Below are 24,290 nucleotides of genomic sequence, written 5' to 3'. Positions count from 1 at the left end.
TAAAGATGTTAAAAAATTTATTTATCTATCATTTATTTTTACTTGCATTGGGTCTTTGTTGCTGTGTGCAGGCTTTCTCTAGCTGTGGCGAGTGTGGGCTACTCTTCGTTGCGGTGCGCGGGCTTCTCATTGCGGTGGCTTCTCTTGTTGCAGAGCACGGGCTCTGGACACGCGAACTTCAGTAGTTATGGCACGCAGGCTCAGTAGTGGTGGCTCGCGGGCTCTAGAGCACAGGCTCAGTAGTTGTGGCACATGGGCTTAGTTGCTCCGCGGCATGTGAGATCTTCCCAGACCAGGGCTCGAGCCCATGCCCCTTGCATTGGAAGGCGGATTCTTAACCACTGTGCCACCAGGGAAGCCCTGGAAATTACTTTTGTCTGTTGTCTCCAATGGTCTACAACAGGGTAATGTGATGACGTGTGTGTGTGTGTGTGTCCAAAGTATGTGGACAAGAGTCAAGTCCATAATGTAATTGCATTTACTTAGAAACTCATACTCTATAAGTTTCAAGAGACATAAACCCTAGTCTGGCTTTGTCACTTACTGACTCTCAGAGGTAGTCACTGACTTGTCTGGACCTCAGTTTACCTGTTTGTAAAATGATGGTGTTGGGCTGCAATTTTTTTTTTTTTTTGCGGTACGCGGGCCTCTCGCTGCTGTGGCCTCTCCCGTTGCGGAGCACAGGCTCTGGACGTGCAGGCTCAGTGGCCATGGCTCACGGGCCCAGCCGCTCTGCGGCGTGTGGGATCTTCCCGGACCGGGGCACAAACCCGTGTCCCCTGCATTGGCAGGCGGACTCTCAACCACTGCGCCACCAGCGAAGCCCTGGGCTGCATTTTTTAAGCAGCGTTCCAATTCTTAACAACAACAACAAAAACAAGCATCAGCTGTTACCCCCATGATTCTAGGCAAGTTCCGAGTGGCTGATTGTACCCTGAGTTTATATCTTTCACATATACTCTGGATCTCTATGGATGAGAGGGTGGACTGAAAAATTTGATAAAATAGAAAAAAAAAATCACGTAAAAAATGAAATGTTGAAGTAGTCGTAAAGAATCAACTATAAACTCTGAGGCATCTTCCGCTGATACGCTCTGGGTTCATCCACCGTGGGGTTTGTTGCTTCACATTTCTGTGTTACTCCTTCCTCAGCTGGTTTTGTCTGCTCTTCGGTGTGCAGCCTGGCCACCTTCTTGGACCCCAGATACTCGACAGTTCCATATGCCGCCATGGCCAGACTCAGGACGCCCAGGAGGACGTAGAGTTTGACGCTGACACACAGGAACATGCTGTATCCGAACGCGATGACGAAGCCCAGGGCTTCCCACAGGCGGTAACTGGCAAAGGCGGCCTCCTTGTTCTTCTCAAACAGGACCCCGAAAAGAGCTGCAGGGGGAGACGGGTGAAAATGTGGCTGTAAAACCGCAAACGGGCTTTCTGATCATAACCAGAAATATGCAACTTCCCCACGGCCCAGGGTTCCCAATAAAACCAGGACCTTCCTTTGTAAAAACTGGAATTATTTCACGCTGTGGATGATAGCAAGTCAGGTGATGTTCTCTAGCAGTGAAGAGCCACCGTAGATACAAGAAGCAGAACGGATGAAAGTTAGCACCGTAGGGCGCGCGGCCCAAGCCCGAGCTTTGCAGGTAAGAAAAGCAAGGCTGACAGGTGGGACCCGCGTAGGTGAAGGCGAGAAGGGGGAAGGCCATTCATTCCTGCACTTAGGGGAAGTGCACAGTACATAAGTTATTCAACCGTGCGGTTTTTGGTGCCTGCCGCAGGGCAAGGGGATCACCACTGTGTGGGCCTTTCCTTCCCCTCCTGGAGACTTTAGGGGTAAGAGCGTTCAGCCAGGTGAAGCCTCCGAGTGAGACCGCCCCACACCGAGTTCTTGATGAAGGGACTCAAACCCCCTTGGGTGTTTTTTTTTTTAACATCTTCATTGGAGTATAATTGCTTTACAAAGGTGTGTTAGTTTCTGCTTTATAATAAAGTGAATCAGTTATACATATACATATGTTCCCATATCTCTTCCCTCTTGCGTCTCCCTCCCACTCTCCCTATCCCACCCCTCTAGGTGGTCAAAACACCGAGCTCATCTCCCTGTGCTATGCGGCTGCTTCCCACTAGCTCTCTATTTTATGTTTGGTAGTGTATATATGTCCGTGCCACTCTCTTTGTCCCAGCTTACCCTTCCCCCTCCCCATATCCTCAAGTCCATTCTCTAGTAGGTCTGTGTCTTTATTCCTGTCTTACCCCTAGGTACTTCATGACATTTTTTTTTTCTTAGATTCCATATATATGTGTTAGCATACGGTCTTTGTCTTTCTCTTTCTGCCCTTGGGTGGTTGTCTGAAGGTTTGGGAGAGAAATGACCTGAGTCTGTGATAGGGGCTGAACTGTGTCCCTCAAATCCACATGTGCTAGTTCTGGCCCCCAGGACCTCAGAGTGTGACTGTATTTGCAGTTGGGCCTGTAGAGAGGTGATCAAGTTAAAGGAGATCATCAGGGTGGGTCCTAATCCCGTGTGACTATATAAGAGGTGTCCATATAAGAAGAGGAGGTCAGGACACAGACATGCACAGAGGGACGGCCACATGAGGACACGGGGAGAAGATGGCCGAGTACACGCCCAGGAGAGGGGCCTCAGGGGAACAGTCCTGCCGCACCTGGATCTCAGACCTCAAGCCTCCATTTCTGCTGTATTTTGTCGTGGCAGCCTTCGCAAACTAGTACAGCCTGATAATGCTTCTAGGTGAAGGGAAATGATTTTCTGTTCCTGCTTGCAGTGTGGTAAAGTTTCGCCGAACGGGAATCAACCCCATCCCCAGGACGTGAGCGAGGCAGCAGTGTGTCTGGAAGGTGGACACTTAGGAAGGGAAAGTTTTCAACAGGGGGACCTGCCTGAGCATCCCGGCCGACGTCCTGCTGCACTGCCCGGAGCTGCCTGGTCACCACGCCTACCACTTTGGCTGATGGACTTGCCCTGCGTCCCCCTGTCCTCTGCTAGGGCGTGGGTTCCCTGAGGCAGGAACCCATCTTATCTGGAATGATAATTCCAGCGCAACCCAGTGTCAGCAAAAATCCTTATTGAATGACTGAGTGGACGCATGGGTGGATGGTGACTCATGAAGTGGCAAAACGCTGAGCCCGGTCCTGCAGTGTCAGCACGTCCTGCAGTGTCAGCACATCCTGTGGGGCAGCACACCTCTCAGAGGATAAACAGTAACCCAAGTAAACGGTGGGCAGTCCTGGGGGGAGAGCTGCTCCTTCCTTTTCTCCCCTTCCCCTTACAACCCAAAAGCCCACGCTGGTGAGGCAGTCCAGGTAACAAAGGACACGTGACCACACACAGCACGGCACGGGCCAAGGCACCCCCTTTGCATGTGGGTCAGATAATGCGTGAACCAAAATGTCAAGCGTGGACTCCAGAGCGGGGGGGATGGGCAGACAGCCCCGAGCCCAGGGGGACCAGACGGAATCTGCACCCGGAGTCCTTCATTCCCAGAGGCAGCGCAGTCCGCAGGGCGGTGGGCGTGTCCTCAGAACTGTCCCGCCTACAGGGCGGGCAGCTGTGGTGGGGAGAGCGGACGGCGGAGCTTTCATGCACATATTCATTTTTCATTCTGTTCCTTTAACTTTGCCCCTTTCCTTCTACCCCTCCCCTTCTCCCCCGCGTTTAGAACAGGAGAGGGGAGGCTTGTAGGGGGGAGGGGCCCCTCCAGCACTGGGGGGAAAGGTCTGAGGGCAGCAGCAAGGTCTCCTGCAGCCCTGCCTGGAAATGTCAGCGCCCAGGAGACGCCCCTCGGCATTTGGTTACTCAGATGTCCATCTGCGCAGGAACCGCTCAGGGCGGGGTCCATCAGGCAGATATAAGATATGACATAAGATACACATTTTAAACGACACATGCCGATTTGGGAAAACTGGAGGCTGTCTGGAACATTCAGAAGGAGGTGTGCTTCTTGTGTGGAGTCTGCAAAGCGCCCTCTCTAATGGAAGTGAATGCACAAAGAGAACCTAATAACCACACCCTGGGACTTAACTTCTGAGGTTACTTAAAGGTCTCTTGTCTTTCTTCTGAGGGGGACTCTAAAATAGGACCTAAAAACAAGATGCTAGAGAAGAAAATCCAAGGTGAGACACCGTGGCTACAAGTGGTGGATTATGTCCTGTTCTCCGGCAAAAAGGTCCAGCTGCTTCCTTAGTGGGTTGTGGTTCCTGGCAAATGCACGCTGGCGTTTTGAAAATCCAGTAACACAGCCAACTCTAGCTTTAAGCCAACGTTTTTGGTCTATAGGTTGGTGTCTTTAGGCGACTTCAAGGTTAAGTTTAGGTCGTAACAATTATAGACCACTGTGCTCCAGGATAAGGGGACCCACGGCCCACTCTCTCCTGGGCAAGTTCTGGTTCAAGTCCAGTTCAGCCTTTTAAGTGGCTGTGGGATCCTCAGCTTCCTGAGGTTTTCCCATAAACTTAAACTTTCTGGGCCCCCAGGGCCTTAAATGCCAAATGAAGAACTCGCCATTCTGTGAGTCTGATTCTGAACTGTGACCCTGGTGAGGGGATCCACCCGCAGGGAAGAGAGGTCGAGTGGCTGTGAGCTCACAGCCTTGCGTGCAGAACAGCTCAGCAGTTTGGGAGGCAGGAGGGGCCCTCACCGGGAGGACCTGGAACCCAGAAGTCTGTGGGAAGCTGGCTGTGATTCTGGATGAACGACAGAGACGGAAGAAGACGTGTGACAGCTGGACAAGAGGGAAGGACCCCTCCCTTGCCCCCTCCTCAGATGGCTGTGTCCAGGAGAGGCTGGATCACGGCCGGCAGAAGGCTGATGTCAGCAGCCGGAATTGCCGTCTAAGAAAACGCAGAGAAAGGGAGTCTGGGGGACTCCATTTGCCCCCATTTGGGAAATGGCCCAGCCTGAGGAGGAGAGGGCAGAACTAGTCATAATTAAAGTCAGGCTTTTGGGGAAATTACTAATGATCTGTTTCCTATTTTAATCCAAACGTAAAGAAGGCAGCACATTAATTGTGTCAAATTCCAACCGTTAAGGACACGGAGGGCAGAAGGGAAAGACATGAAAAAGAGAAGTAGTCTCAAAGCAATAGTTCAACAATTCTGAAATTACATGTGAGCTAGGATTGAACAAATAAGCAATGTGGTATACAGAGTGGAAACTGGGTTTCTCACGGTCAAAGAAAGAAGTTACAGAACAGCAGTGGGATGGGGGTGAGAAGGGGGTGCTAGAATGAGCCTGTGTGCTGGGACGTCAGTGTGAGTTCAGCCTTATTTTATAGATAGATATAGATAGATAGATATGCAGATACAGAAATAAATAGATGTGTGTGTATATATATGGGCCAGTAAGCCTATGCCCATCTCCTCACTCTGTCCACTGAGAGTGCCTAGAAACGGCGTCGTCTCAGTAGCAATGAGCACACCCAGCACTCAGATCTTACTTCCTAATACCATTCTCCAATAAAACACACCCAGGCTTCTTGGAGAAATGGCTAACCCAGGGCTGGCACAGGAGTTACCAGATGAGCCTAGACTATTCTGGAGTGCCTAACAGTGAGGAGGTACTAAAAAAACCCAAAATAGGTAGCGGTGGGGGGGGGGGGGGAGTCGAAAGGACACAGGTGCCAACGGGAAAGACCCCAGTCGCCAAAGTTGGAACAATTAGAGCAAAGGAGTAAGTAACATAGCATTGGATTGTAACCCAAAGGATACCATAAATACATGAGCCCATACTGATGTAGACAAACTTTTGAGTAAATAGCTAAATAAACGGGGGAGAAGGGACAAATGTTCATCCTAGAAGAACTATACCTAATGCACGTACACACGCCTCTCCCAGGAGGTGAGGGGTAATTACTTCCCCCTGAATTGTAGCCTTGGTGACTGGCTTCCAAAGAACTGACAGTGGAAGGGAAGAGCAGCCCTCTGCGTGGGAGGAGCCAGACCCTGGCTTGACCAGCGATCGAGGTCCACAGCATCCATGACCAGTCCTGTGCTGTCCTGTAACCCTACCAATGTGACGAGAAAGGCGCTTCACTCTGGGGTCTTCCTCCCCCAGACCCTTAGCTCTATAGCCTAATTATGAGAAAACATCAGATGAACCCAAATTAAGGGACAGTCTACAAAACACCTGATCAGTATTCTCCAAAAGTCAAGGTCATCAAAAACAAAGAAAAATGAGAAACTGGCACAGACCAGACAAAGGAGATGGCTGGCTACGTGTAACGCGGTGCCTGCCTGGGATCCGGGAGCACACAGAGGATGGAGCGGGGGAAACCTGGAGAAATTTGAGTGAAGTCTGAAGCTTCGTTATGTACCAATATTAATTTCTTGGTTTTGACAAATGTACTGCAGTTCTGTAAGATGTTCGAGTTAAGGGAAACAGAGTGAACAGTATATGGGAGCTCTGTACCGTCTTGGCAACTTTCCTGTGGATCTAAGATTATTCCAAAAGAAAAAGGAAGAGAAAAGCCTGCTTGCAGCCTGACCTGGGAAAGGCACCAGGTGGAAGTGACCGGATGCTGACCCCTGTCGTCGGATGACAGGATGTGAATGAGTATTGTTTGTTTGGAAAAGACAGGATACATGAACTGGACATGTAAGAGAAGACAGGCTTTTTGAGTTTATCAACCTGAAAACAGCCCCTTTGGTGGCTGACAGGGCAAAAGAGTATTTTTAGGCCAGACATTCTGAATCTCAAGTGCAGGCATTGGCGCGTGCAAGGGTTGCCATGGCAACGGTGCCCACCTTTCGTGAACTGTCAGGGCGGATAAACAGAAAGCCACCCAGATCACCGGCTCCAACGGCCGGAGGGATCCCCGGAGCCCAGTGGGAACATGGGCAGCGAGAAGCACGGTTCTGCCCCAGGACGGGGGGGCTTGGATGCTTCCCACCCCTGATTTGCCTCTAAACTGGAGAACTGTAACAATGTTTGTAAACTGAGAGGTGATGACTGAAAAGGAGGGTTGAATTGTACTGACTTGTATCCAGTCTCATTAACTAGGAAAGTATGTGGCTCACGGATCTTCTTAGAAGAGAGACACGTTCAGGGAGACTAGGATTAGAAATCCAACTCGCTATTGAAAAAGCAAAAATGAGAGAGAGCTGATCTTGGGAGGTGGCGAAAGCTACACAAAATTTCCAGTTTTTGAAAATACAGAGACGGTATGGATGGACCACGCTGCAGGGTGGTGAGCCCGAGAGAGCCTGGTGGAGCCAGCCTGCAGGGAACTCAGTCATTAAAGCATCCCTCCTATAGCCAAGATGATCACCAGTATAGACGCCGAAAGAAATTCTCAAGTCATACACGAAAACAACAGTCTTCCCCAGCAACTGATTTTTCCTTGAAACAAATTACTTTTGATCTGAACAAAAAGACAGAAATAATTCATTTTAAATTAGCATTCCTTATTCAAGGAGGTCTTTATCCAAGTTATTCACTGGACCTCATGTAACTCTGCACAATTTTGACAGGCTCTGCCTGACGGTCTCTCATGTCCGTGGAAAGAAAAGGAGAGTTAAAGCAATTACTCCTATATCTCAGGGAGAAAGAAAACCAAACATTTTATTTGCAATCATTTGAAACGCCTAAGGAATTATTGTATGGACTATTGCGTGGCTGCTGACTTCTAATGTGTAAATACTGTAAAAAATTCAAGTGAACTCAGAGATGTCAGCTAATTAGAAAGCAAGACGGCAGAAGCATTTGGACCGTTCAGTAAAACAGTGGGCGTCTTTCACACCTCCTCTGGGATGTTGAAAGCAGTTCTCTCCTGATGCTCCCTGGGGAAAATGCCTAAGATTCCTACGGGGGAAGTTGTGACCTGCACTCGTTTAGAAGTCTGCACGGCCAAGAAAAGCTAGTGCGGTGTCTGTGCACCTTTCCCCTACCGATTAAGTATTTCTTCTGTTGAGCAACATCGCAGCCCAGCCTGAGACTAGTTTGTCATTGCTTCCACCAACTGACCTTTGTCCAAACACACCAGATTACGGCACTGAGCCTCACACACCTTTGTCACCTGGTTCAGAACTTCAGGAGAGCCTCCTGCCAAGATTGTGAAACCCAAACCCCTTGGTTCCAACAGCACGGGGTTTGTTCAGTGATGTTTTCAGCTGTTTCATAAGCCAGCAACAGATAAGATAGTAAGGAGAGGCCGTCCTGGAGTACTGAGTCCACTGTGGGTGAGGTCACGTGTACCTGTTCTCTTTGGGTGTAGGGACAGTGGCCAGGCCTCCTGCCCCTGGAAACGCTGGCCTGTGGCTTGTTTGTGGACTGGCCTGACCCAGTTTCCAGTCCCGGGTGTTTCCCCGATAAGGGCTGAATGGTGGGTGGTGTTTCCAAAGGAAGAGGCTCTCTTCTGAGCCAGATTCACCTCTGGGGCCCTGGGCTCACGCATCTGCAGGATGCCGGCTGTGTAGACGGCTCACCTCCTGGGGTCTCCGACACCCTCCCGCCCGGGGCCAGGGCCGTAGGTGGTTCGGGAAACTCAGGGCCAAGGGTTCCCGCCCTCAGCCCTCGTCCCGTTAGGTCGCACAGAACTCAAGCCGCCCTCCGTGTCCTCCATGGGCCGCCCGCCAGCCCCCTTCTCCCCTCTCTCCCGTGGCCTCCCCCCCAGACCCAGTCAGCTACGGCTCATCCCCTGGCAGGACACGCCGCCAACCCGCCAACCCAGGGCGCCTCCTGACACGCGGGGAGCCTGCGTCCACAGGAGGCCTCCCTGGGCCTCGGCTGGACGTCTCCTCCTGGGCTGCGGCCACTCCCTTCCCACCCGCCGTGGGCGGCCCGGACTCCCACCCACTGCAGCCCAGGGAAGAGCTCCCTGCACCACAGTCTGAACCCTGGGCCTCCAGCCCAGGCCTGGCTCCGGCCGTCCAGCTCCCCACGCACTCGGGGCTGCCGGGACCTCTTCCCCTGATGCCCCCCGCCTGCCTCTCCCGTGTCCCTCACGTCCACAGCCTGGCCTCCGAGGCCTTTGTCGAACGTCTGGTGGCCGCCGTGTCGGGGTGCAGGGCCCCCGAGGGTGCCAGACAGCACTGGCCACGCACACCGCTCTCGGCGGACTGAGGGCAGCTCTCCAGTTCCCCTGCGCTGGCGGGGGCCCCCCTGCCCTCAGCGGCTCTGCCCGCCTCGCCTCTCACCCGCCCTCTTTGCAGCGTCAGCCAAGGCTGCGGCTGGACCTCCGGGCCCGAGTCCCGCTCCGCCCCAGGCCCAGGCCGGTGGCCGCGCTTCTGCAGGGGGCGGTGCGCTGAGGGTGATGCCGCCCGGCTGGCCTACGTCGGTGAACGAATCCTCGCAGGACTGACGGCCGGCTCGCGGTGAAGACCGTCTGTTAGGTCGTCGCCAGCTGTGGCTTCTCTAGGAAGCCACATGTCTCAGGCGTGAATTAACTCCTTTCCCCGTGGTGACAAAGGGGCCGTATCCTTCCTTCTGACTGCCTTCCCCCGCGTTCCAAAGAAAGGGCACCCCTCCCCTCCCGGCCAGGCGCCTCCTTTTCTGGCCCCTCCCCTCACAGCCCTTCAGTCTGAATCTAAAATCCTACGAGAGGGACTTCCCTGGGGGTCCAGTGGTGAGGACTCAGCACTCTCACTATGGCGGCCCAGGTTCAATCCCTGGCCGGGGAGCTAAGATCCCGCGTGCCGTGTGGCGCAGCCTGAAATAATCATAAGTGATACGCGCCCCAAACAGCCCCTTTTCAGTGCTGGGTCCCCCCGCCGGAGTCCTCTCTGTGTCGTGTTCAAGCTCAAGCCAAGCCCCTCAGCTGATGCGTCCAGGTCTGTGGGCTCGTCTGCCGCCTTCAGCCTGGGGATCCCGACGCCCAGCCTGGTCCGGGGACCACTGAGTCCCTGCGTCCAGAAGCTCCGCCCCTCGGCCTCCTTCCCAGCCCCGCCCCTGCCCTCCACCTCCTGGTGGGTCCGCACGGTCCCCTGAGTCACGGCAGCAGTGACCCTGCCAGCCCCCGCCCTAAACCCTTGCTGCTGCGTCCACCAGTGCTGAGTGAAAGTGGACCCTTCAGCGGTACGTCGGCCCTACGTCGGGCCAGCCAGCCTCTCCTCTCAGTGTCTGAAACCCCAAGGCGACGGCCTCTGGGAGGGGCGAGGTCGTGGGGTGTGGCCCTCAGGGAGGGGTCAGTGCCCTTGCGAAGGGGCCCCAGATCGGCCCCTCGCCCCTGCCTCTACGTGAGGACACGGCAAGAGAGAGCCTCTGTGAACCAGGCCTCCAGACGCCGAATCCGCGATGCCTTCCCCCGGACGTCCAGCCCCAGAGCTCTGAGCAGTAAATGTCTGCTGTTTACAAGCCCCAGCCTGTGGAGTCCTGTTGCGGCGCTAAAGCGACAGAGACGGCTCCCCCCCCCACCCCCCGGCCTCCCCAACTCCCTGCCTCCCCCAGGCTCCCCGCTGCTTGGAGGACTATCCGCCAGGAGCCCACGAGGGCGTGGCCCCACGGTGAAGCCTCTGCTGACCCTCCCGCCCTTAACTCCGTTCTCCCGAAAACTGACACCCACCCCCCACCCCAAGCCCTAGAGCCACTGCAGGGACGTTGTCCCGGTAACCTGTAAGCGCTTCCGCCTGTCCCCAACCTCAGCTGAGAGCGGCTGTTCTGTTCAGACCAGCTCTTCCAGGGGGAGCCACGAAGGAACCATCATCTCAGGAAAGAAAGTCGCACACTTCATGGACATCATGGATGTGAGTAGACGCTCAGAGAAAGCACTGCAAATCCCCAGTGTGGAACTGCAGCCCTCCCGCCTGTGTGGTCCCCGCGCCACTGCCCTTACTGCACATGTCACCACGCCCCCCTGGGGGGCCCTCCACCCACCACGTGTCCCCCCATGACTGGCCAAGGTGGGGCCACCTGAGCAGGAATGGCTCTGTGCCGGGCACTCACCATTGTTCTGTGTCTGCCAGACGGCGTCGGCCGCGCCCCAGAGGCCCGGAAATACGAAGAACAAAGGCAGCTGGCGGGGGTGAGGCTTCCACAGCAGGAGGGCGATGATGCAAGACAGGTGGGTCACGGCACCTGTGAGCGGGGAAAGGGGCTTCTCTCAGACACTGTGCTACAGGACGAGTCTTCTGACCATTTGCTTCCAGGCGGGAATGACGAAATAATCCAGACTGATTTCTGCAGGTGGGTGTTGGCGTGGCTCACGGAGGCTGAGGTGGAATGCAGGGCGCCTGGCAGGGGTGCGATTCCGTCCACCTCTGGCCTGCACATCATCGGGGGGGGGCCCGGGGGGACACACCTCTGTGTCTTAGAGGAAAGTGTCGCCTTGCTGGGCAGAGGGGTCCCCAGATTATGGGGCTTCAGAATGGGAGAGAGAAGGGCTTCTTCATTAGGAGCGAGTGGTGGGACCCCTGCTTCTCACTGAGTAGGGGGCATGAGGAGGGGACGGGAAGGGGCGCCCCAGCCGGGGAGCTGGGGCTTCCAAACAGGACGAGGAGGGAGAAGCTGGGGGAGAACGTCCTCATTCCTCCTGACTTTATCATGATGAGCCCTAAGCCCTGGCCTCGTGATTCTGCAGACGCTGTGATGTCCCTCGAGTGTGGGAACAGAGCAGCTTATGACCCTCAGGGACTGCCAAGGAGCAGAAACAGCAGGTGCATCCTGGGTTCTCCGAGGCTGTGTGACCTTGGGCGAGTTACTCTGCGTCTCTGTTCTCTCCTCGATATAAAGCAAATTACTTGGCCCCATGTGTTCCCTCCCTCTTGCTGCATCACCACAGACCCTTTGGGCCTTGACTGGGCTACCAGGTAGCTGTCTCCTTAACACCTGTCGGGAGCCATATAGGAAGTGCCTTTGAGTTACAGCACAGACGAGACCCGTAGTGTCAAGCAAAGTTGATGCTATCAGGTACAAATATGGAGAGGCAAAGTTCTCCTCTGCAAAGCTGATGCTGTCAGACACATATATGGAAAAGCAAAGCTTCCTGAACATAGGGTTTTTTACACTCCCCCTACCCTGTTGAGGCCTCCTGGTGGCTGGTGCCGTGCAATCGGTCTCTCTTGCCCAGTGTTGTAAGCTGGGCCCTCCCTGGAGGAGAAACCTGGGTTCCCGAAGACATGTGACCAGAGCCGGGGCCCCGCCAGTTGGCGAGGGAATCCCAAGGCAGGTGCTGGGCGTGGAGGCCACGGGGGCATAGGCTACCAAGGTGACAGAGAATTGATCTTCTCTGGGGGCGCTGCACCTCGCTCACTCGCACACCTCACATCTCCCTGCTTGGCCCCGAAGGATGGCTGGTTAGCCAGAGACGGGTAAGATTCCTCAGGGAAGGAACAACCTAAGACAGGCACAGTCGCAGAGGGGCCATCAGGAGAGAACTTGGGGGCCAACAGAGGTGGGGCACAGACCCTCACCCCCCCAACTTTGCAGGGGCCTGAACCCTCACCCCTTCTGAGGGAGATCTCTTGTCCCCATGGCTGCTTCGCTTCCCACGCCCAGCTTAGATGGGAACCCAGGTGGCAGACAAGAGACCTGGCCAATAGCAACTGCTCTCCCGCCGCAGCAGGGCTTTGTTTCCCATTTCCTCCGTGGACCACAGCTTTCCTCTGTGTGGTAGCAAGGCTTTGCTCTGTGTGGTTCCCCTTGTCTTCCCCTGCCTTTGCCTAAAGTGATTTTGTAGGATTGTTATTGGTGTTGGGAAAAATGTGTAGTTTTAATGTAGGAGTTTAAGTAAGATTTTAATTTAGGGTAAAAATCAAGAGAAGGATTATAGCTACTTTGGCTTATTTAATGATTATATTTGTTGGGAAAATATAATGGTGGGAATATTTCTGCAGCAGCTTTTGACTTTAAAAGCTAAATTGCGAGAGTTATGGCCTCCCAGTGGAGTTATAAACATGTTGGGAAATACCTGGGTATGGTGGCGAGTTTTTATGCAGCAGTGAGTTCAATCAATGAGTTCATGGTATAATGCCCGCTCCCATAGTTTTTTAGAAGCATAAAAAATAATATGTATTGTTTTGATTATTATGGTAGGGTTGGGAAATTTATAGATGAAATGTTGTATGATTATTTTTAATCACTAATAGAATAATATGTTTAAGTTTATGGCTTGATCAAGCAGAATGTGCAGGTACAAGAACACCTTAATCTTCTGAGAACACCGTAATTTTCTGAGAAGAATGAGGAAACCGCTGGCAGAGTTCCTGACGTAGATGTGGCCAAGATGTACCTAACCACAGGGGATGAAAGAAACCGGAACCATAGGAGATGAAAGAGACTTTGGGCGATGGGAAAATTACCTAACCTGTTTTGATTAATCTGCTGATGTAAATTACCTTTGTTTTATGGCCTATATGGGGGAGTTTTTGGCGTGGGAAAGAGGATGTTGAATTTGAAAACGAGATTACTTTATAGTATAAATACTTTGAAATCAAGAGAATAAATTTGGCAGATCCTTGCATCCTCTGAGGTGTCTTGTGCTCTGTCCACGCCGACTCCGTCTCCCCTTTGGGTGAAACCTGTCCGGCTGGGGCTGGTCCCCGGCAAACACCCTCATTTCTCCTTATCCACGCTGTCTCCAATCCTTCTCGTTCCCTCAAGAAAATTAGCAGGTGATGCCCGTTTAGAAGACCAGCTTCATCCACCACGTGAACACAGATCTCCTCCTTCTGGAAGGCTCCCTGTCTCCTGCCTGACCCCATGGCCCCCACTGCGGGTGTGGGCCCTGTTTCTGTACCTGCACCAAACCCCGTCCTTACCCCAACCCTGGCCCTCATCACACACGCTCTAATCGCCTGCAGTGGAGCCAGACCTGCCCCAGGAGTGCGTCCACTGTGCGTCCACGGTCCACCTACCTAGCGCGAAGAGAGCAGTCCTGCCTGTGTACTGGGCCAGCTTCCCATACAGCACGGAGCACAGTGCGTTGACGGCTGCGAAGCAGATCATCACGTAGCCCACGAACTGGATCCCCAGGGCGCAGGTGATGTAGGACTGGGGGAGAAGCACAGGCCAGTCACCTGCGCTGCCTCAGGCCTGCTCCAGGGCTGAGCTCGGAAGTTGCGGTTTGGGGGTTCACTTTGATCCGGGAATACAGCCCATGCTAAAACGCTTTCTGCCCTGTGACCGCTGGCCCGCGAAGCTGGCCCGCGAAGCTGGCCTCCAGCTCCCAGGGTGGAGAACGCCTGTGCTTGTAAGGAAAACCCTCCTCTGAGTAAGAACTAACAGGGAACGCTCTGCATGGCTGCCTGGCAGACTTCTCCCCGCGTATCTGTACCGTATGTTATTTATACAGGGGCGAATCTGAACTCTTCTTGCTGGTGTGGGTCATTTCCCATCCTGCCTATAAGACAGCTGGGTGAGGACAGAGCCGGGGAATGAACAGGCAGAACTCAGGGGATTTTTAGGGCCTTGAAACTCCTCTGAACGACACCATAATGATGGCTTCATGTCATTATGCACCTGTCCAAACCCTGAGAATGTAGAGCACCAAGAACGAGCCCTCAGGTAGGCTGTGGGCTCGGGGTGATGACGATGTATCCAGGTAGGTTCCTCAGTTGTAACAAACGGACCCTCTGGAGGCGGGCAGCGGGCAAGGGTGTGCCCGTGTGGGGGCAGAGGGTGTGCGGGAACTCTCTGTCCTTTCCGCTCAGTTTTGCTGTGAACCTAAAACTGCTCTAAGAAAATAAAGTCTTAATAAAAAAGAAGAAGATGGAAGGAACAGGAAGGGAATCTCCATAGAGATGAGAAGAAGCGCTCCTGCCGTGACTTGGGGGCAGGGTTGGGGACAGACAGGAGACAGGCTAGGAGGCCCCTTGCATCTGGATAGCGGGGGGACTGTTTGTCATTCTGTCTTCATTCTTTGAAACTCCAAGACCCCAACAGGACTGTCCTAAGAGTAGGGCTGCCAAAGAAACTCTTGGGTGTCCAAATACTCAGGACCATACTTATACTGAGAGATATTGGTGGTTTATCTGAAATTCAGATTTTTACCCTGCCTTTTATCTGGCCCATTTGGCAAGCCTTCCCGGGAGGGAGCTGGGGTGGCGATGGAACATGGAAGCAACCTGCTGATGTCCATCAACAGAGGAATGGATAAAGAAGATGTGTTGCATATATACAATGGAATATTACTCGGCCATTAAAAAGAATGAAATAATGCCATTTGCAGCAACATGGATGGACCTAGAGATTATCATACTAAGTGAAGTAAGTCAGACAGAGAAAGACAAATATCATATGATATTGCTTATATGTGGAATTTAAAAAAAAAGATATCTCTGAACTTATTTACAAAACGAACTCAAAGACTTAGAAAAAAAATGGTTACCAAAGGGAAAAGGTGGGGGGATAAACTAGGAGTCTGGGATCGACACGTACACACGGCTATATTTAAAATAGAAAACCCTCAAGGACCTACTGTATAGCACAGGCAACTCTGCTCAATATTCTGTAATAACCTAAATGGGAAACGAATTTGAAAAAGAATAGATACGTGTATATGTATAACTGAATCACTTTGCTGTACACCTGAAACTAACACAACATTGTAAATCAACTATATTCCAATATAAAATAAAAATTTTTTAAAAACTAGGTCATAAGGAATTTCAGTGTTATTCGTGGATTTCATGGTTTTCCCTATTTTTCACTCTAAAATGAGGACACAGGGTGAGATGCAGGCAAGTAAGTGTCCCTGCGATGACTCCGGAGCAGCTTTGGTCCTTTCCCTGAAAACACATCTCAAGTGAGGGGTGTTCCCAGGTGGGCTGATGTCCTAACCACACGGCGGCTCTCCTGAGGCCGGGAAGGACCCAGCGCAGCCCCAGACCCCGTGCCGGCCCCGCCGGCCTCGTCGCCTACCCGCGTGTAGTCGCCGGCCAGGAAGGCTTGCTGGAACCCGCTGTACAGCGGCAGCAGGACCAGGAGGCAGAGGCGCTTGTCTCTGTACAGCTTGGCCGTCGACAGCAAAGTGGACCAGAACGGTGACGCTTGCTTCTCTCCCTCACTTTCTTGCTGAGCGTCTTTTATGGGTTCCAGAAACACGGCGATGAGCAGGACCGCCAGGAAGCCGCTCCCTGAAAGGACAGGGGAGGGGGGGACAGGCTGCTGTGAGGGGCTCCAGCTGCACCGCGCTCGCGCAGACTCATCTCCTCACTTCCTCCTCCTCTCGAAACGGAGGGTCGGTTTCAGATCCACATTTCAGGTGACGGAGGCAGGCTGAGCCCCTGACCCCTGTTGTGGACTCGGACGCCACACACGTTGCCTCGATCCTCGTGTGCTGGTTCTGTGACTGTCGGGCTGTCTCACCCACAGAGCAGGTGATGGGAAACACAGACACCTGGGGAGAGACCCCCGAGGTCCTCAGGGCCCTTAACCATGCGCCATTTCTCTCGTCAGAATCCTCAAAGTAATTTCTACCAACAGCTAGGCTCCCTTCTCAGGGTTATGGGTCCCGCCAGGAAAGTTACCATTGGCTTCTCTTCACGTTCATCCCAAATCTCTTCATCCAAACGTCCTGTGGTAGGAGCTGCACGTATTAGGGTATCTCCCAACCCCAGTGGGATGACGCGTTTGGAGAAAGGAAAGGAGCTCTTTGCATACTGAGATGGGAAGTTTCCCCCCAAGACAAATGGCTGAAAGGAAAAGCCAGGAGCAGAGCTGGGAGTCTACTGTGCCCCCATTTGATTTGGATAAGGAGGGGCATAAAGACATTTGTTTAGACGTGCGGTAGGTGTGTCTAAGAATTAAAGACTGTGGGCTGTCTACGGCTGCGGGAAAGCTGGGTGGCGGTGAGAGGGGGATTTTCCCTCTTACAATATTTGTATTTGGGACCATGTGAACAGGGGATCTATCAAAAAATGACTCAAGACAACTATTCCTTTCACCCTTGAGGGGATATCCTGTACTTTCATGATTCCAGAAGGTAATGACGAGATCTTTTTCTCTGCCATGAACCCACCTTCCTGTCTCTCGAGGGAGAACAAATGTCTGTTTAATCTTCCTGTTCTTTACGTGGACATCTTTTCGCTCCCTCACGGAGGCTGAGGGCCCTTTGTCATTTCTTATGTCTCTACTGTTCTTCCATCTACCATGATAATGATACACGTGGTTTGGGATCTACAGATGAACTCAGGACCAGTGGTGGTCTTTCCTCTCCCTGGTGGGATCGGGGATACTTCAGGACAGTTTTTATCGCTCATTGCTGGCTTTGACCCATCACCCTTTAGAGAGGATTTGAGCCACTCTGTGTCTTTACTGGTCCCCAACCTTGTCTGCTATTCTTCCATCTCTTGTAGCCCCAGACGCCCAAGGCAGCAGGCTCGCCCCTCACTGTGGCGTAGCTGCCTGAGCCGTACTGAAACAGTGAGGCTCACCAAGTCAGCCCTCCTCCAAATTGCCCGAGAAACGGTAAAACCAGTCCCCCCACGCGTCCCAGAGAAGTCCGTAGTTAATCACTGCATTTCCACGCTGAGGAGCACCACTTTACAGCTAAGCTTCATCTCTGTAATTCAGCTGCTTTTCCTCCTGGCTAAGCATTGGTCCCCTCCCCCATTTCATGCTAACTCAACCTGGTGACCAAGTTTATGAGGCCGGACTCTTGTCCGCAGACGTTTCACAATGGCACTGACGTCCTCTGGGGTCATGATTCCCACTTAACTGTCAAAGCAAGTCAGCACACGCAGGCGCTCCTCCAAACCGGCACATCAGCTGGCTGTGAACACCCACCACCTGCCACAGCTCCTTCCCCGGCCTGAGCTCGGAGCAGCCCCAGGACACAGCTTCCCCGGGACAGGGGCTGAGATGCAGCGGCGGTGGCCGGGGGTAGGACTAGAAGCCACATGTTCACCAGGACACAGACGCGTGTCCAGAGGGTCCCTTGGTCCAGGGCCATCTGCAGGGGCGTGGACTGGGCGATTGCCGGTGGTAGGGCTAATACGCTGCCTCGTGAGGGCAGAGCTCAGGAGTCCTAGAAAATTACTCCAGGGAGATGGTGCTCTCTTTGCTTTGGTCTGTTTTTCTCCTTTCTTATTTTAGTTCTGTTTTTTATAATTTTCTTTTGTCTTTGTGGTAACATGGCCTTGCTTGAAGGAAGAAGGGTGTGAAGCCCTGCGAACCAGGATCCAGATACTAAGAGAGTTTCCCCGTATGACGTCTGCAAGGTCCCTGCTTTACATAAACGTCTGGACTTAGGCGGCTGGATTCTCTGTGAACCAGGACCTCTGTGGAAGGTCCCTAACTGCCCAGGGGACACACTGTTCTGCCCTCACGTCAGGCTGAACGTTTCCCAAACAGAATGTCGGCCCATCGCTCCCATATCCCGTGTCCAGTCTTGCTAGTTGTCACTCTAACTGTCTTGAGCCGCCCCTCCCTCGCTCTGCACACCGTCCTCACTCCCCTTCGTCTTCTGGGTCACTGTATCGCCCCTGCACTGGTTTCTCTGTCCGTAGTTTTTCTCACGCTCACACTAAACTAACACGGGAATCTGTCTACAAGACAAATAAGTGCACGTCCAGACTCAAGGCCACCGCTGGTCACGTCCGTCTCTGGCTCCTCTGCTCCCTCCAGACCCCTGTCCTCCAGCCACTCTGGCTCCCTCTGGGGCTTCTCTGCCTTCAGTGTTGTTCACGTCCCCTCCTCTGCCTGGTAAACTCCTACTCACCCTTCAACACCTGGCTTGGGTACCACCTCCCCATCAAAGCTGCCCTAGAACGCAACTTCCCCAGAAGATGTAACTACATGTCAACTGGGAACTTTGTTCAAAACACGCGTCCTATCAAATCTCGGTTAGTTGAAGACACATCTGGACTCTAAGGTCACTGAAAGTCAGGGTCTTGTCTGGCTGGTTTCTGGGCCACAGAAGTTCGAGCACATTGCTTGGCGTCTGCCAGCGCTCGCTCTGCCTTGTAGCATAAAAGGCTCACTTGGCACCTCTGACTTGGAAGCAACCTTGAAAGAGACCGGCGTGTTGGTGGCAACTTATCTCACAGGCGAGACCAACTGACCATGCACGTGGCCTCTGGACCTTTGATTCCCAGTGGAGTCCTGCACTCAGTCCCACCAAATCCGATACCTACCAGACTCTTGACCTTTAAGAAGGACACGGTCCAAGACCTTTACAGATTCTAGAATTCAAGAATGACAGGGCTTCCCTGGTGGCGCAGTGGTTGAGAGTCCGCCTGCCGATGCAGGGGACACGGGTTCGTACCCCGGTCCGGGAGGATCCCACATGCCGCAGAGCGGCTGGGCCCGTGAGCCATGGCCGCTGAGCCTGCGCGTCTAGAGCCTGTGCTCCGCAACGGGAGAGGCCACAACAGTGAGAGGCCCGCGTACCGCCAAAAAAAAAAAAAAAAAAAAAAAAAAAAGAATGACAAAGAATACCCTTAAATTTTCTTCAAATGGTAACAACAACAAAACTAGTCTAAGGGTACGCCCGTCAAAGTGGTGATACATCTGTAAGAGCAAAGTCATTTAGAAAGCTATTAACATAAACATTTTCCATTCAAGTGAGCGTCTAAGGATAAGAACCATAGGGGTTCACTCCCTCGGGCAACCATCTTTCATGAACTTCCAACGTCCTGTGCCTTCCGCTGCCCTGTGACCAGCAGGGGGAGCCCCAAGGCCTCGCCGATGCCCGAGGGCGGGTGCTGGGGAGACCCGTTCCCAAACCCAGCCTCTCAGCAGAAGCCGTTCAAATGTACTCCTCGGAAAAGGTGATAACACCGGGATTTGGGACTTCCCAAATCCACCTGGACGTACTTAGAACACGAGTAGCCACAACCCACCAAGGCCGTGGTCCACTTGCTGGGGCTGCCATCGCTCCGCGTGGCCATTCAGCACTTGGAACGTGGCTGCTGTGAGCTCAGAACGGTAATTTTACTTTCGTTAATTAGAATTTAAGAAAGTGCGCGTAATGGCTACCGGCCTGGATGGTGCAGACGCGAAGTGCTTCTATCACCACAGGAGACCTCGGTCAGCAGAGGCTGCTGCGTTCGGTTTCATGTGGAAAAGGCTGAGTACAGCCCAGCTGGACGCGTCTTGTGGGGCTTTTGCAGGTGAAGAGACTATTCATACCTTGAGCAGGTGGTCTTTTCAACCCAGGAAGGCGATGGGCTTGCTTTGCCTGGGTTCCTGGTGCCCAGCACGTACCTGTGTAGATGCCCAGCAGGGTGTAGATCAGCTCCTGGGAGGGACGGTTGGTGCTGTTGGTGGACGCCGTGGTCATGAGGCAGTCACTGGCCCCGCAGGACAGGAGCTGCTCCTCCGGGATGGCCCCTGTGAAGGAGGAAGCAAAGAGGTGCTTTGAGGACACGGGTAACTTGACAGGAGACGGTACACAAGGAAGAAAACGCCCAGGGAAAAGGAGCCTGGACACGCAGAGGACAAGACATCACCATAGGTCAGAGTCACGAGACAAGGGCTCGTTTGACCCAGTGTCCCAGAATGCTTTTCCCATTGGGCACGTGTCTGGGTACTTGATTTTAAGACACTCTGGACCAATGTGCAATAAATGTCGGTGACTTGTTATATTACATTCTCGACGTAATTGAACCTTGTCCCCTTTTCGGAATCAATTAAGAGCTAGAGTACATCAGACTGGGTGTCAGGCCCACTGGGTTCTCTCTCAGATTCACCTGGAACCAGTCCCATGACCTCCGGCAGGTTACTGCATACCTTCTCTGAATGTTACTTTCTTCTCCATTAAAAGAATAAAATTGGAACGATCAGTGACCCTCAGTAGACCTACACCAGAATCTCGGGAGAGAGACGATGGGTGTCATGGAGGAAAGAACACTCAGTGTTTCATTGTTTCCATCAAACAGATTCTAGCACATAAAATGCCGCAAAACCCCTTGGCCGGTGAGGCGCGCAGCTCGCCGTGTGGAGGCTGGGGGCCTAGAAAGGCTGAGAGGACTTGCAGTGCCCTCAGCGCCTTCCAGCCCCCACATTCTGCGTCCTGTGATCGGCAGAGACTGAAGCTCACTTGTCTGTATGTCTTTAAAAGCAAACCCGTTCGCTCCTTCACCACAGTCATGTCAGAGACTGAACCTTCACCCCAGCTTCTGTTGGCTGATTGCTGGCGGTTTCTCCAATACTGAGTAACGATTGGTGTCTGTCCACCGTAAAGGTTCCCTTCTGTGGATGCACTTAGCAAGGGATGACACCACATGAGCAAAAAGGGGAGACGGATTTTTTATTACAGTTTCCCAAACGTGGGACTTTACATGGGTTAACAGGATCAGGGCAGAGAGAGAGAGACATGATCCTGATAAGAGCAGGAGAGTTAGAACGTTTTTCCCCATTAATACATTTCCTGTGAGAATTGAAGGTATTTATTTCCTCTGTCCTTGGTCTAAGTCCTCAGACATCAAAGGGTGCAGGCATAGGGCAGAGCCACACTTTGCAGCCCTGTCTGTGGTCAGGCAGACAGATGAATTAAAGCATCAGTCACCAAACGTTCAAATCTGTTAAGTGATAAGTGGTCCTTTGTGTAACAAGGAAAACGCTGGTGAATGGACCAATTCAGGGGCAAAATAAATCCATGGGACCCGTTCTTAGTCTAGAAGGATAGTAAAGGACTCCGTGAACCCGAGTTCCACAGTTGAGCGGTGGCCCTAAGTTTCCCCAAGGCACCTCAGGCTCCCCTGTGCTCAGGGGAGGCCAGGGTTGGAATTGCTGGGGCGCCCGTGGACCAGACGGACCCTCAGACCCGACCAGACTGCCTGGGGAAGAGCCGGGGGCCAGCTGACCCTGAGGCACAGGCAGCCTGGGAGCCACGCCTTGTGACCTCACGGGACCACCTGCTCAAGTCCTGAATGAGGACGTGTGTAGAGGGACCAGGGGCCCTCCATGGTCACCACTTCCTTCCTGTTACCTTGAGTGGGCGTCTGGCCGAACACCAGAGACGAGGTCAGGTTGCCAAACACACCAGCTGACTGGTATAAGAGGAAGAAGATGCCAAAATACTGGCTGACCACGTCTTTGCCAAGCTTTCCTGTCTTCTCTGCGTGCGTGCTTCCCATGGTGGTGAGGTAGGTGCCCTGCGCGGACCACAGCGGGGCCGCTCCGAGTCCCAGCAGGATGGAAGTGGGGATCAGCGTGTACCTGAGAAACGAAACGCGGGCATGGGCTGCCTCGGGCCCTCCACTCTTCCCTCCGTTCGGGGAGGAGGAAGCTCCTTGCCCGGCCCAGGGAAGCACTGCCGTGTCATTGGTGGTGCTCTGCTTGACAGAGTCGCCCCTTAGCCTCAGATGAACGCAAAAATCTGTGTCTTTTCTCGTTCAGCATCATTTGTAAGAGTGAAATTCGGTGCCAGTGCAGTTTCTTTGTGTTTGGACGTAGCTACAATGAGCTGGGGTTACAAATAAGGCTGGGCGGGTTCTAGGTATTTCTAATGGCAGTACGTTAAAAACGATTTATTATCTATCAATCTATCTATCTATCTACTTAACTATCTGTCTACCTATCCGTCTAGCTGTCGCTCTCCTCCATGAGGATTCTGTATGAGAACTCTACGGTAACAAGAAAAAGAATGACGTGAAGCCATCCTATCAATACATCCTGGATGGCAGCGGGGTGTCCCTCAAAGAGATGTTTGATAAGTGTACGCCTGGCAACGAGGGCACGTGGCCCTTGCCCTCAGAGCTTGGTCCCCGAGGGTCCCTTTCCCAGGGCGCAGGTAGAGCTCAGGCCCGGCCTGGGGCACTGGCTCCAGCCCTGCTGCGTCCACTCCCTGTGATGGGGTGAGGGTGTGGGGTTTGGTCCGCAGGTCACATTCTGCTCAGTCCCCCTGAAATTCACCCTCCGCATCTTAGGCAGATTCTCCCCTCGTTGCTGGGCCATAAAAGTGCCCTGGCCCAGGAGGGAAGCTGGAAGCCTCAGGAGAGGCCAGGATGGTCAGTCGGGGGAGCGTGGGCCCAGCAGAGGGGACAGAGACATCTCGGTGGGAAAACATGGGAAGAAGGCCACGCTACCGTCCTGTCCCAGAAGCCGAGAGGGGAATGTCGGGAAGCATCCGAACGTGGGCGTACCAGCTGGCGTAGAAGTTGCCCAGGGTGAAGGTCACGTAGCAGCACATGGCGATGACGATGGTCCACTTGCAGCCGAGCTTCTTAATGAGGATGGGTGGCAGGAACATGGAGGACAGCAGCATCCCGCCATAGAGTGTGCTGAGCGCCGCCACCCCCAGGCCCTCCTCGCTGTACAGGCTGCTCTGCGGGGACAAGGCCAGCCCAGTCAGGGGCCCCGCTGCCAGGGCTAGGTGGTCTGGGTCATCTCCAGGTCCTGGAGACCCCCAGCAACAGGCTGCCTGGGCAGGCGGCCTGTCCTCCAGCCGAGGGATGGGAGGGGAGGAGACTGCGGTGAACTCTGGTCAAGGGGAATCAGCAAGTGGAGACGCGGGGGAAGCAGCCAGTGTGCCCCGCCTGGGGCAGAGGGGCCCTCACGCCTCCTGCTTCCTGCAGCCCCTGCCTCATCCCTGAGAAGGCGGGGGCCAGGGCAGCCAGGTGCCTCCTTGGAGACCAAGGTTCCCGCTAGGCCCGAGGCAGAGCCAGCAGCCCCAGCTTAACGCTGTGCAGACACAGTGCACACTTTTCTTGTTTTTGTCATTCCTCACTTGGTGCCTAGCATAGCGTGGTGTGAAGCGAACAAAAGGTCAAATGGGTAACCAGAGCCAGCTCAGGCCAAGGCAATGGCAGCCGTGACTTCCGGCTTTTGCTGCGAAAGAAAAACCTATTAGCATAATTGCTTCCTCCATTTATTTCACTTGTAAAGGGAAAGGAGGGGGAGGGGGAGGGGGTGGAGGGGGAGGGGGAGGGGGTGGAGGGAGAGAGAGGAGGGGGAGGAGGGAGGGGGGAGGGGAGGAGGAGGGGGAGGGGAGGGGAGGGGAGGGGGAGTAGAGGCTGGGGAGGGGAGGAGAGAAGGGGTAGAGGAGGGGGCGGGGAAGAAGACTAGTGCTTCCCTTCGCAGCCAGACCTTCCTTCACAAGGGTCCGTCCGTGTGTTTCCTTCGCTTCGGCATCCAGCTCAGCCCGACCCTGTGGTCACTGTGCAGGGGGTCCCCGCTGTGCCCCACACAACTGACCAGACACCAGAGAAGAAAACTTCGCACACAGGGTCTCTTCCCTTGCAGACGCCAGAGCCCCAAACTCAGCAAACCAGCACCTTAGAGCGTCGGCAAAGTGCAAACACCGGAATGCGAGCTGTCATGCTCCTTCTCCTTTATGGCTGAGACAGGCGTTACTACCTCCACGGGGGAAAGAAACACACGGCGTAGGATCATACACTCAGCTAATTAGTCCAGATGACCCCAAAGCCAGGACTGTAACGCCTGGACT

The 24,290-nt window shown here is 53.6% G+C and overlaps 1 protein-coding gene across 2 annotated transcripts; it reads right to left on the bottom strand.

Annotated features, from left to right (window-relative positions):
* UNC93A (unc-93 homolog A) lies at positions 1-24,290 on the bottom strand. Of its 2 annotated transcripts, none has more exons than XM_067701543.1 (8): positions 24,118-24,290; positions 22,987-23,168; positions 21,831-22,060; positions 20,105-20,230; positions 15,818-16,032; positions 13,813-13,948; positions 10,904-11,035; positions 1-1,386 (listed from the first exon to the last, which is right to left on the bottom strand). In XM_067701543.1, exons 1-8 carry the CDS (start codon positions 24,160-24,162, stop codon positions 1,061-1,063), a joined length of 1,392 nt encoding a protein of 463 aa, XP_067557644.1. In that variant the 5' UTR covers positions 24,163-24,290; the 3' UTR covers positions 1-1,060. The 2 variants fall into 2 exon arrangements, with proteins under 2 accessions (XP_067557644.1, XP_067557645.1); XM_067701544.1 differs by having other exon boundaries at positions 22,987-23,163; positions 24,118-24,201.

The sequence above is a fragment of the Pseudorca crassidens genome, chromosome 13 (genome assembly GCF_039906515.1).
Source record: "Pseudorca crassidens isolate mPseCra1 chromosome 13, mPseCra1.hap1, whole genome shotgun sequence".
NCBI classification, from domain to species: Eukaryota; Metazoa; Chordata; class Mammalia; order Artiodactyla; family Delphinidae; genus Pseudorca; species Pseudorca crassidens.
The sequence above is the reverse complement of the archived record's forward strand: the minus strand, read 5'-3'. Positions and strand labels throughout refer to the sequence as shown.